General features: G+C 43.2%; 1 protein-coding gene across 1 annotated transcript in view; it reads right to left on the bottom strand.

The window, feature by feature from the left end:
- The window catches only part of PATJ (PATJ crumbs cell polarity complex component), a 134,416-nt gene that overhangs the window by 50,396 nt on the left and 70,468 nt on the right, over positions 1–13,552 (bottom strand). Inside the window, exon 26 of the mRNA XM_021542668.2 lies at positions 5,840–6,036. Within this exon, the coding sequence (XP_021398343.2) occupies positions 5,840–6,036 (197 nt within the window). The remainder of the gene's footprint in view (positions 1–5,839; positions 6,037–13,552) is intronic.

Raw genomic sequence — 13,552 nt, forward strand, 5'->3', positions numbered from 1 at the left:
TTCACATTTGATATACCAATGCTGCTTAAAACAATAACGACAACAGAGCCCAGGAACAATTCAGTGGTGATTACAGAAGGAATTTTTGTTACTGCAGATGTTTGTATTGGATTCTGGGTTTGTGATCTTGGAAGGATATTTTTTTTTCATTCAAGCAAGAAGTAACAGGCCAAGTCTTCCAGCCTGGTGTGATATGGGCTAGTCAGACACATTAGGAATATTCATAAATCTTACTTTCAGCTGGTCAAAACATGATGCAAGTTCATCGGTTAAATAAGGACAATAAAAGGACAAGATGAAACCCCTTAACAATTGGTTACTGACTGGGATTAAAGTGCAAAACTTTTACCTACCAAGTCTTTTATTGTACAAAGAGGGACCCAAGCAAGGTCTAAAGGAAATAATATCACCATTCCCAAAGAGTTAATATGGTTCTGTCTGCAGCTGCCATGGTGGAAAAGGCAGGGTGAGAAGCAACATCCTGGGTCACACCTCATTAATCAAACATCAATTTAAAAATCCAGCAGCAAAAATGAATGAATGCTCAGCTGCATTCTGCCTTCAAGCTCAACTTGAAATTTTCAGTGAGTTTGTTGACTTAATTTCTCTAAGTTTGAGAATAAATAGTTCACTGGGAATACTGAATGCTTTACAAATTGTTTGGATTTAGTTAAATTGCCATCAATTTTCCTAAACAGCAGGCTTCTTAGATTAAAATTTATAGTCTTTACTCTGCCTAAATTAATCCTATTCACTACATGTATCAAATAGTCCAAAATTTAATTAGCTGTGAGCTGGGTCTCTAAGTTATAATTATTTAATTACTCCAGAATGAAAGCATAATCAAAGCAATATATCTCCACAAGGTTTTGGACTGTCCTACAGAATTATTACACCCAGTATTAATTTTTCTTTTATTTTTTTTAAAGTACACTTTATTTTAAAAAATGAATTAATGCTCCGTTAGCTGCAGATACCACAGTGATGAGCAAAACACCAAAGCCTACTTAAATAAAAATAAACAGAGGAGAACATCCAGGATTTCAGAAGAAACACCACTTTAAATCTTTCAAATTAAATAAAGTAACATGTCAGGTTAACTAAATAGTACTCTGGGAGTCAATGTCTATAAATCTGTGCTTTACTTTTTGCATTAGAGATTAGAAAAGAAAAACAAAGCCTGGACTAAGCAAAAGAAATTAACTGATCTAAATCAACCTCAGCTCTTCTTGAAATGTCTCTTTCCATAACTCCTTGGGAAGTCAGCAGAGCTCGGAGAAAGATAAAAACTTGCTGCAGGTATGAGGTCAGGTCAGCACACAAGTTCAGCCTTTGGAGTAATCACACATTGCTTTATGGCAGATTTAATCACAGATCCCAAATGTACTGTTGCCTTCACCTACAGAAGTTTTGGTTTACAGTTTCATGCACTGAAGTAGCAGAAAGTACAAACTCACTGAAATTCGAGCTCTTGGGTTCAGAGGAAAAAATCTCCAGGATTGTTTGCTTCTCAAACTTTAATTTGCAGAAGAGAAACATTAGATATGGATATAAAAAACCCAACCCACACTGTTTTTACTACGTGGCAGTAATGGAAATCCATAAAATTAGTATCATCTGATTTTTATGAAAATCAAGTTAAATGATACCCCAAAGCTAGTAAAAATACTAGCTTAGCTTTCTGTAATAATTATTTCTTTGTACAATGCACTGGGTTCCTTCTTACCACAGGAATTGTAGCATTTCAAGATACAACCAGACTCTCTGAAACAATGGGAAAGTTTCAAAGCCTTTTTTTTTTTATCAGTCAAATTTTATATACTGAAACCCCATAAAGTACACCAAACCCCCAAGTGACTAAAGCATGAGGAAAAAATTGGACAGAAAAACTAATTAGAATGTGAATTTCCCTCACCAAAATTCTGGGCACATGTTGAAACATGTGCATCATCTAAAGTGATCAACAGAGCATAAAATCTGTAAGGACAGAAAATATCCTGCTCTGAGCTGGCAGCTGATCCCTGTGGCTCCCCACCTGGGGAGTGTGAAGAAAGGACATTGGGAAGCCACAGATCCCTGAGCCCTCCTGCCCAGCAACCTCCCCCTGCTGCCAGCTTGGAAATCACCACCTAAACCCAACTGCACACAAGGCACACCAAAAAAGGATTTGCATCCTTCTGAAAGGACCAGAAGGACACTGGAGCACTTTGTCTAGAGAAGCTCCATCCCTGGAAGTGTCCCAGGCCAGGCTGGACAGGGCTTGGAGCACCCTGGGATAGTGGAAGGTGTCCATGCCCAGGAAAGGAGATGAAATTTAGGGTCCCTCCCGACCCAAACCATTCTGTGATTCTGTTCTGCGATCCCACAAATAAATTGAGAATGAAATGCCAATCCCCCACACCTTAGAACAGAAATGGCATTGTGAGTTTGGCTGGGGAGCTCATTTACTTGGGCAAAATACTGCTGTATCTATTATATTATTACAGCATAACTTCTGTTTGTCTAAGCACCTTAAAATAAAATAGCAATAAAAATGCATTTAGCACAAAAGCTCTCTGGCTTTGAACTGTGACAAAAATGGCACAAAGAAATAAAATGTAATGATTGTCTCTCAGGCAACAGTCCAGAATGGACAACAAGCAAACTTCTACAGCGATTTTTGACTCTTCGAGTCAAAACAAAGGAGCTTTTACTCTTTCAAATAGTACTCTTTTTTTATTCTGTGAGGTGCTGTGTCCTCACAGAATAAAAAACAGAAAGGGTTGGGTGGGAAAGGACCTTAAAGCTCAGCAGGGAAAACTCCACATCCAAACAATCAATTTCTTTCCAAATCCTGCCCCATCTTCAGCAAGAGAAGGGGAGCTGGCAGAACATGCCAACATCAGTAATTCAGCATTAGAGGGCTCTGAACAGCCTGGTTTATGAATAGAACTCAGTTGACTCTCTCCTGGGGAGATGGTAATAATAATAATAATAATGATAATGCTAATAATGGTAATAGCAGGGTGGATTATTCAGTGTGAACAGAAGCTCCTGGCAGGACAGGCCCATGCAGAGCTGGGAGCAGCAGGACTCGAGGCACAGGTACAGCTCCAGGTGAACCTGCTGAGGGCCATGCTGGGCACAATCAGCCCCAGCACTGAGCCCAGCCTAACAAGACACGAAGCAGGGCAGACACCTGCACTAAACCAGCATGAGAGCCAGGCAGGAGCACCACAGATGGTTCCTTTGCTTGGAAAAAGAACAGAAAAGCACAACTTGTGTCCTGTAAAAAAAATATTTTGCTGTGCAGGGACCAAATTCTGACCCAAGTAGTTTGCCCAATGTATAAAAGCGGGATGAAAGGACCTTCTTTCCCCAAAAAGCTGTTTTCTCCAGCCACATAGCCATCCAAAATACATCACTGAAGAGGTATTAAAAAATAACGATCACATGAAGGTTTTTTGTGCCTTTTTCTCCATGTCAGGTTATGAAAACAAGCCAGGATCATGCCCCCAAAAGGCTACTGTTGTCTGCAGAAGCTAAAAGTGAGCTGGTATTTCACTAGTTCAGCAATGAATGAGAAGCTGAGCCAGCCTGGCAGCATCCCACATCTTCCAATTGAATCAAATCAAACTCCAGTTCAAAAGAAAAATGAACAGGTAACATCTATCTGTCTAATGGCCATCCCATTAGCCTGAACTCCAGCAAAAGCCACAGGGAATAATCTGCACACCCTGCAGAGGCATCCTCTGCTTTAATGGAGCATGACTGCCCAAATGGGGCAACCCAGGACAGCCCAGAAATGCCAGAGGCTTCCCAAGATGTGAATCCCTTCTCTTGCTGAGGCATTTCAGTATTGAAATCTGAGGTGTAATTAGAGATGCAGATGCAAATATACCTTAAACATGAAGTTAGGTGAGAACCAGATGTGAATTCTGTCATCTCATTGCCCTTTGTAATGCAGGATGTCTGAATTTATCCTTTCCTGTAAGGAATTGTACTCCTGCTCACTTAGATTGGATTGCAAGGATTAACAAGGTAGTTACTAAAGTCTCCTTGAATTTTTATTTGAATCTGGACATTTTTGAAATGGAGACTCTCACTTTCCTTCTACTGAAGGGATAAAAAAGCCCATTTTATTTCCAACTTAACAGGGGGAGGAATGATGGCAACACCATCACTTTGGGAAATGCTCCTTATAATGTGGCTCATCCATGCAAAACCCAGCCTTGAGGTACATGTGATTAATCCCAGATGGTGCCTCTTAAAGTGCTTAACTTTAGATGCTCTGCTCTACCAGGAACTACCTATGATATGCAGAAGAGAACAGTGCCATGAGTTCTTTCAACACACCCAAAATGTAACAATTTTACTTTTTTTTACCATTAGAATTCAGTGTCAGGGACAGAAAAAATCATCTCTCTGAAGGAGAAAGTAATTTTCCTACCCTATTCTATTATGGTCCAGACCTTCATACCTTTTCTCACACTTAAAATGAAATCAACTTCAGATGATGGTGTTTCTATAGCCAAAAAAAAGTTATTTCTTGTACTATGTGTATTGAAATCCCCTAATTACAGAACTGTTAGACAATGAAAAATGCTTGGACAATTCTGACTATTCCCAGGGTACCCCCCAGGCAGCCAGACTGCTCTTTTTTGAGTCAAGAAATGTGAAAAAATAGGTGGTTTTCTGATTGCACAGAGAGAAAGTATCCCCACCCATGGAGAGCAGCAGGCCAGCAAATTCCTGCTCCTCAGTGAGAGTCTCTCTCCAAAAGGAAGATCCCCAGGGATGGATGATTTTTTTAAAACCACTGAAGCAATCACCACGTGGGGAATCACTGCAGGTACCAGAGCGAAATGTCATTTTGCAACAGCCCAAGAAGCAGATGAAGTGAAGGAAAAGCTGTGTTTTCAGGCTGAAAGTGAAGCAAGGAGACTGGAGAAAAAGTGAAGACAAAATGCTCCACTTGCTAACGAGCTCTCTTGCCTCGTGGGTGAACTTGTGCCAGACACAACTACAGAAAATAAGTATTTTAAGTTGCACCAGATCAAAACAGATTATAGCATGAAATTTATTTTCAGGATGGGGAATATCCCTGTCATCTGTAGAAACACATATGGCAACGTTGAGGGGGTTTTGGCTTTTTTTTTTTAACGAAAAGTGTGAATTTCCCTGTAAAGCACACATGCACTCCAAGGATTGATTTACTGTCCCCTTCCTGCCTTTCATCAGCCCCTCCCCACGCAGAGCTTGTGAACATGCTGAGAGCACAGACTTTGCTGACAAGACATTGCTTTTCACAGGCCAGTGAGTTTTGTTTCACTGCAAACACATTTACCTGCCAAAGGCCAAGTTCTCAGTTGGTGTAAATCAGCACAGCTCCTCGCTCAGCCACCTAATTCCACTTCCAGGCTTTATTTAAAGGTTCAAGATGCCTCTCCCTCCCTGCACACACTAAAGGGAACAATACCTCAAGGAACCCAGCCCCAAAGTGCATCTAGAAAAGAGTTTTACCTCAAGGAACTCATCCCCAAAGAGCATCCAGGGAAGAATTTTACCACAAGGATTTAATCCCCAAAGGGCATCCAGGGAAGAGTTTTACCTCAAGAAACTCATCCCCAAAGTGTATCAAGGGAAGAGTTTTACCTCACAGATTTCATCCCCAAAGGAAGAGGGAAGAGTTTTACCTCCAGGAGCTCATTCCCAAAGGAAGAGGGAAGAGTTTTCCCTCCAGGAGCTCATCCCCAAAGGAAGAGGGAAGAGTTTTCCCTCCAGGAGCTCATCCCCAAAGGAAGAGGGAAGAGTTTTACCTCCAGGAGCTCATCCCCAAAGGAAGAGGGAAGAGTTTTACCTCCAGGAGCTCATCCCCGATGTGCATCCGCCCGTCCCGTCCTGCAGGACCATCAGGATTGATCCCAACCACGAAGATGCTCATCCTGGAGCGGTCCTTGTTGCCAGCCAGGCTGAGTCCCAGCCCATTCTTGTCTTTCTCCAGCTCAATAATGTGCAATTCTCCCGGGAGATCTCCATATCTCTGCCTGATTTTTTCTGGGGAGGTCAAAACATAAAGGGAGTTAGAACATAAAGTGAGTTACATGCAGATGTTTAACAACACGCACAAATATGCCAGAAATTTATGGCTTCTCAGCAAATAAGTGTTTTTAACAGAGGTCTTTTCAGCACAGACTCTAAAATATCATTTGCTCTGTGTGTATCAGTCACACAGCAAAACACAGCATCAGCTGCAAATACCGTTCACATGAAACTCACACTGTTTTTAATTATTTGTACAACAGCCTGGTTCCAAACCAAAACTTTTCAGGAAGGAGGGTAAACAAGGAAATTCCAGAGGCACCTTCACCTTACAAAACCTATCAAATTCAGGAAACTGTCGTAAAGTTTGAGCTGGTTAATTAACCACTGCGGGAAAGTGAAGCCCTTAAGGGCTCACACATTACTGCAAGCTCACATCCCAAGGTAAAGCCTTCTGCTTCCTCCTGGTGACTCAGGAATCTTCTCAGCACGCTCTGCTTAACTCCACGGGCTGATTAGGCAGAGCAGATGTCAGTGACAATGGAGATGAGTGATTGCATTTTTAAATGCAGCCTCACCTGATATTAAGGTAGTTATTTGTCTTTCATCTGCATTTCAAGCATTCCTGTGACAGAGCTCAATATATTTACAAAGTTATTTGGAGCACACAGCGTGGCTGGGGATGCTGACAGGTAAATCTGAGTGTCTTTTCACCACTGGCATACAAACATCTATCACCATTGCTGGGGAAGGCAGTTCTTTCCTGTCTGCTTTCCCTTTGCAGATTTTAAAGCCAATTTAAAGCATCACCTGCACCCTTCAGCTGGGCCACACATTTGAAAGAGCAAGTCAAAGCACACCCCTGTGGCTGGGTGTCACCTTTAGCATAGAGCCCGAGGTGAAAGAAACTGCTGCATTATGCATGAAAGGGAGAAATAAGGGATATTATATATTCAACCATATCCCTGAGTCAGCAGCAGGAACTAGATCAATATTAGCTACTACCACTCTCCTGGGGAAGCATATTTTAATAGTATGATTTAACTGCTGTAGTGAATGTTCCCATGACAACGAGAAAGAGGGAAAAGAGGTGGAGAAGGTGAGAGGGAGGCAACCAAAAGTGAATAAAAACTGCTGAGAAGAAAGAAGATGAGGTAGAGATGTTCATTCCACACCCCCTGTGCTGTCAGGGTGATTCAGCTGAACATGGGATGTTCCCAAGGGCTCTCCTCTCCAAGGGTCCTTTCTGAGTAATTGTTCCAGCTGCAGCAGCCCCTTGTGCCTTGGCAGAACCCACTGGGACATGGAGAGCAGCTTCCCTTCTCCAGCCCCAGCTGCACCCACGAGAATTATCCACACTGAGAGCAACCAGCTCCCCCCTTGCTGCATTTACACACTGACATTTTCCTGCTTGCTGCATTTACACACTGACATTTTCCTGCCATGCTCAAAATCCCCAGTGTCTGAGCCTAAAACCCCCAGGGTGCACAGTCAGGATGAGATGTTATCTCTGGAAAGATGCTAAAGCCCTACAGAGCTCTGCACAAAATCAGAGTATCACCAACAAAAAAAATTAGAAAGCTCATTTGTTACTATCAATTATATGCCCCCAAAAATTAATGTAACTGTGTTAAATGGCAATCCATGTAGCTGTATGGTCCTTTATGTCTTAACTATTGGGGTCAACGTGTAATTAGAGGTGTGGTTTGCTACATGGATTTGGAAACTGTTTTGTCTTGTTAGTAACAGACCAGCAGGACAGGAAGTGTCTCAAAAATGGAGTTTCTGAAAGCAAAGGTGATACAGCCACACCTGGTTTGCTCACAGCACTGAGGTTTGATTTCTTTGCCCATGAGGCCAAGTCCAGACCTGAAGAACTCTAAGGCACTTGCTGCCCACCACAATTAGACAAATAACTCATTACAGCACAGCAAGGAGCTGCAGCACACCCCAGAACTGGGCACCAGCAGAAAAAGGTTTTTCTTATTGATTGCATTTTTGTGGCTAAAACGAAGAATTGGAGCAGGAGGGCTGCTGTCCATCACGTTCTGCCACAGCTCCCTGCACTGCTTGTTGTACACATCTCACTGCTGTTTGCCAGGAGCAAGGAACATGTCCAAAGCATAATTTTAACAACTCACAGCCGGGTGCACAGACAGGAGCTGAAGGAGCAGGGAACACACACACACACACACACACACAAACGTTTAAATGCAGTGCAGATGAAGCTGCACATCTTCAGAGATTGCCTCAAAACTCATTCCTAGCTTGTCAGTAAAATTCCCCAGCACGAGCAGCCCTGTGACACTGCAAACACACATGGCTCCAGCCTCTGCCTGCAGACAAACTGCCTCTGTGACTAAATCTGTAATTCCACGGTGTTTCCTCCCCAAAATGAGTTTTCTCACATAGGAGAAATGTTGGAAGTTCAGGAGCACATGTGTATTCCTTTCTGAGCTGGGCTGGAACTAAAAGTGAGCTTTAGTCCTTCAAAAATCAGTACTTTGGGCAATTGCATGAGATGGTACAAAGCCCCACTAAAATTCCTGGTCTGCCTGTGTTGGGCCAGGTCTGGTAACTTGATGAGTTGAACCCCAGCTCTGTGCTCCAGCTGTGCCAAAATGCCCCACTGTGGGAACAAATCTTTGGCTAAAGAAAAAGTTTATCTGGCCAAAAAGCAGAAACCAGCTTCAGGGTTGGCTGTTTTATTTGGTAAGGGTCTGGGTTGTTTTATTTTTTTTTTTTTGTTGTTTTTTTTTTGTTTTGTTTTTTTTTTTAAGTGTCTTCCCCATTGCATTACTTGTTGGAAGAAATCCTTACTCACAACAGAAGGAAGCCTCTGTGTGGACTAAAACCTTGATTCTGAATGACCACATTCATTTCCAAAGCAATTATTCCATGGTTTGAGATGGCTGAGGTGACTGAGTAAAACAGAGGGAGGGAGGCAGGAGGATGCTCCGTGCCAGCCCCATTTCCATCCTGGCAGGAGGCACCACTGTCCTGGAGAAGGGACAACTAGAGACACCCCTGCTTTTAAAACCAACCCAGTCCTAGCACAGGCTGCCTTCTCCCTGGCCAGCAGAAGCTTCTGGCTCTCCCCAGTCCCTTGGAAGGGCTGTCCTGGCCAGGCAATAAATGACAGCAAATTAATCCTCACTCATCCAATCTGCATACAAAGACTTCCTACAGCACTGTCATGGTAGTCTCAGCTTGCCTCTTAATAAGGATCTCACAAGATCATTTTAAACAAGTATTTACTGCTTAAACAAACCTGCGTCTAAGGCATCTCCTTTTGAATGCCTTTTTCAGCTGCTTTTTCTCCCCTCCAGCTGGTATCAGTTTTCAGCTGGCTGCTTAGGGTTGGGGAGCCAGTTAGCATCTGCTTTTGCAAAGAATTCCATTATCTGCCTTCATTACCAGATACTTTACACGAGGCAATTGTAATTCTGTTGTTGCTGCATCACACATGGGACTCGGTGTCTCTTGTTTTGGCACTACTCGGGGCTGTTTCCACATTCGGAGACAATATGCCCATCACAACTTCTGCAAACACGTCTCACCAAGGATATTTCACCAGCTAATACTGCAGCCAGCTTCTCTTAAAAAATACCATACAGATGTAGCACGAGCCAAAAGCACGAATAAACGCTTTAGTGATCACTCCTGCAATGATATTTCCCAGTTATATTAGCAGGCAATTACATTTCAAAGGGAAACCCTGGAAATGGAAGACAACTGCTCCAAACAATCTACTATTATGCTGCTGCATATGTTTCCCTGCCTCAGCCACTATTCCTATTATATTAAACAGAGAGATAAAAGAAATAAATGGGGACAATATGGTCAGGATATTGGAGTTTGCATGATCTAGTACTGTAACAAACACACAATTTATCTGCAACACCAGACACCACTTCTCAGCAAGGCAAAAGGCTCTTTAAATGACAGATATATAAAAGCACTTGCAAAAGGCTGAAGAGCCTGTTTCCCAGACCTGCTGAAATCTCCAGGTAAATGAGCTAAAAGGGAAGAGGTGTTGCTTTGGAAAAAAAGGCTCTGGATGACTCAGCAGGGTGATTTGGTTTAGTACCAAATGCTCAATATTAAAAATGTCAAGGCAAAATACAAAGAAAAGGGGAAAAAGACCACAAAGAGAGACAACAGCTGATATCTGAATACAGAAGGCGATGCTGAGGATTTTCCATCCCTCTTGTGTCACCTCAGATCTCTATGCTGGCTCTTGGAGATCCCATTTATCAGCCTGTGCTGGTTCTAATGCATTTCTCTCCCATTTTTACCCCAGAGCACAAAGCCTGGCTCCAGCCCTGGACCAGCTCAGGCAGTGCTGCAGCACCACTGCTCCTCACTGGGCAGTGGCAGACATCAGCATGCAGGCAGCATCCCCTGCACAGAGCCAACCCTGCATATCAAGCAGCCAATTCCCTTCTTGATTTCACTACAAACATTAAAAAAAAATTAACGTAGGAAGTCCCTGGAAAGCTAACCCTAGAGCTGTGAGGGCAGCACGTCTAATTTACTGATTACAATTTACAAGAACCTAAATAAGCATATTGAAGGGACCATAATTGAACAAATGGGGTTTAGAATTCTCCCACTACTAATAATATAATAAGCTTATTGTTTTAACCTTCCCACTAGCTCTCCATTCAGCTCCAAGGAGGCAGACAGTTCTTCAAACCTTATCTCAAAAGTGATGCACTCATCTGTTTTCATAAGCCTTAAAGAAAAAAAATAGAGTATTTCTATAATGCTGTTCTAAATTCCATTAAGTTGTTGCAATTCTTCTCTCAGTGATCAGCAGGCACAGGAAAAATAGGGCAGCTGTATTCAAAAATCTAAATGGAGGGGCCAGAGATGCTGTTCTCAGCAGCCCCCCTCCCTCAGGTGATGAGGGGGGTACATCCTTGTGTTGTTATCTCCAAAGCTGGGGGCAGAGAGAGCTCCCCACCTGATCCAGAGACTCAGCATCCCCTCCAATCTCCCTCTGACATCCCTCTGGCAGCACTTTGCTCCACCTACACCATTTGGAAATAATTTCCCAAACCTGAAGTGATGATCTGCAGAGAAAAAACAAAACTCAGCATTCCTATTTTCCCTTCAGCAGACTTCCATTAATTCTCTCAGTTAAGAAAAAGAGCTCCATGGCCCCTTCTTCTCCAAAATACTGTCAGCCAGAATACTCCAATATTACTTTAAATCCCATGAGGGGGAGAGCATGCAGCAGGTGCCACAAACAGCCCAGGTGTGACAGATACAGCTCACCTCAAGTGCAAAACAAGCAGGCATTAAACTCTCCTGAGACAATATTCTTACCCTAAGCTGAAGATTCCCTCTTTTCCTCTTGTTTTGTGTGAAGGATTCGGGCTCTTATTTGGGTTCTCCAAGTTTCTTCTCACTGCTCCCACCAGCTCAGGCTCCAGTTGTGTTTTGCTCCTTATTCCCAGCTCACACAAGGAAACTTCCCTTCTTTCCTTAAATCCCACCTGTCCCTCATATCACTTTTCACACAGAAAGTGGAAACTTCTGCTGGTGCTTGCTAACCCACCCAGGAAGAAGGGGGTAATGAGAGCATCCACAATCTCATTCAAGTGCCATTTCAGCCTTTAGAAACTGTTAACCATTAATTACTTCTTCCTATAATCAAGGGAACCATCACATCTCCAAAGACAACAGCAGGGAGAAAAGTGACTGAAAACCAGGGAAACTGGTCCATAACACCAGAGAGCACCTCCAAAGCTTGCACCATTTCACACCAGCATTTTGCACAAATGGAGTTTTTACTAACGATTTTTTAACTTGCTCAGGCCCAAAACTTCATTCTAAGGCTGCACTTCCATTACACAACATTTAAGTCCTCTGAGGAAGAGTTATTATATGTTTTCCTTTTTTTAATTAGATGAGAAAGCCATGATGAGTCTATTCATGCCCATGTTTATCTTTTAAAAGGAGTTTTAGTGGAAGTGTGGTAAATAGAGCATCCCATGCTAATAACTGGTGGTTATAAGGGAATCTGCCTTCCCCTGCACACAATCCTTCCACTCATTTGCCTTTCCAATGATGCATCAACCCCCAAGAAAGCACTTGGGTTTCCTCAGAAGTGACCTCCTCTGGGTGCTGTGGCAATCAGTGACTCACTGGAGCTGAGCTGGGAGTGCCCCTGCTCCAGCTGATGCTCCTGAGGTCCTGCAGGCTCTGGAGGAAAAAAAAAAATGGCAATTCTGGGACTCTGGGTGTTTCCTCCAGAGAGGAGTCACACTCCTGGAGCACCACACTGCCACTGCTTGATTAAATACAATCAAACAGCAACTAAGCCTTTGGATAAAATCCACTGTGAGGATATAAATGGCAATGTGTAAAAATAGATCACATCGTGGTTATGCCTGGGCCACGAAATGCCAGACTGAAGGCATTTTTGGAGTAATTAAATCCTTAAAATGTGAGGTAGGCTCCAATGACAGCTGCTGTAGACCCAGTTTTCAAGAGAAAAATCCCACAGAAGCACTCTAATGTAAATATCCCAATGTATTTTGTGGCACTGTGCAGCTGAAGCCACTCAAAGCCAGCACCCTGCACTCTCCAGAGCTCCCCAGCACAGGAGCATCCTGGAGATAAGGCTCAGTTATCTCTGCTCCCCGAGGAAAACAGCCCTGCTGCTGCCTCCCACAGCTCTCAGGGAAGGCTGGGTGTGAGAGCAGGGCAGGAACATCAGGAAAGGCTGCAAAGTCCCAAGGAAATTCCAGCTGAGCACCAGGGATCCTTAATAATGCACCAGCACCAGAATCCAGCTGTTGTGACAGATGATGCTTTAAGGACCCCTTTCACACCTCAGTTTTTGGAGAGTATCTCCCAGCTGGGACAGAAATGTCTTTCCTAACCTCCTGTCACAGAACCCCAGGACCTCAGGATGTGGGAGGGACCCACAAGGCTCATCCAGCTCCTGGTAGGATCAGCTTTTCTTCCCTGCTCCTGCTCACTTTGCTCTTGTAGGATCTACGACCCGCTCCCTACATTTGGATTTGAAAGCTGCTCCTTCATTTGATGTGCCTGAATATTGGGAATTCTAATCCATTGCTTTCCCCACTTGGTCTCAAGGCAAACAAGTGAATATTGTGAACATTTAAATTCTTCCTCCCCTGACAGGAATAATATAAGCTGATCCTGAGAGTGTTTAATCTTTAATAATGATGTTCCCACAAAGCGACGGGCACAGCCATTATCTTGGAATCTTTCTGCATGGAGTCTAACTAAAGAGAACCATGTCAGCCTCTTGTCAGAAACTGAGAGTTTGTTACCTAATGAAGACTTTTAGGGGACCAGTGGTAAGTAACTGCAAGAGGCAGCACAGGCAACACCTCTCAGAAGTCGAGGTGATGAGACATTTCTCGCTTAGTGATTCATTTAATTCCATTAATTTAAGAACCTGCAGTAAGAGCCTGAACCTCCTCCACCTAGAGTGTGACTAGAGAAATTTGGAATTAATAATAAAGACTTTTTGAGCAGCAAACACGGC

This window comes from Lonchura striata, chromosome 9 (genome assembly GCF_046129695.1).
Source record: "Lonchura striata isolate bLonStr1 chromosome 9, bLonStr1.mat, whole genome shotgun sequence".
In the NCBI taxonomy this organism is placed as follows: Eukaryota; Metazoa; Chordata; class Aves; order Passeriformes; family Estrildidae; genus Lonchura; species Lonchura striata.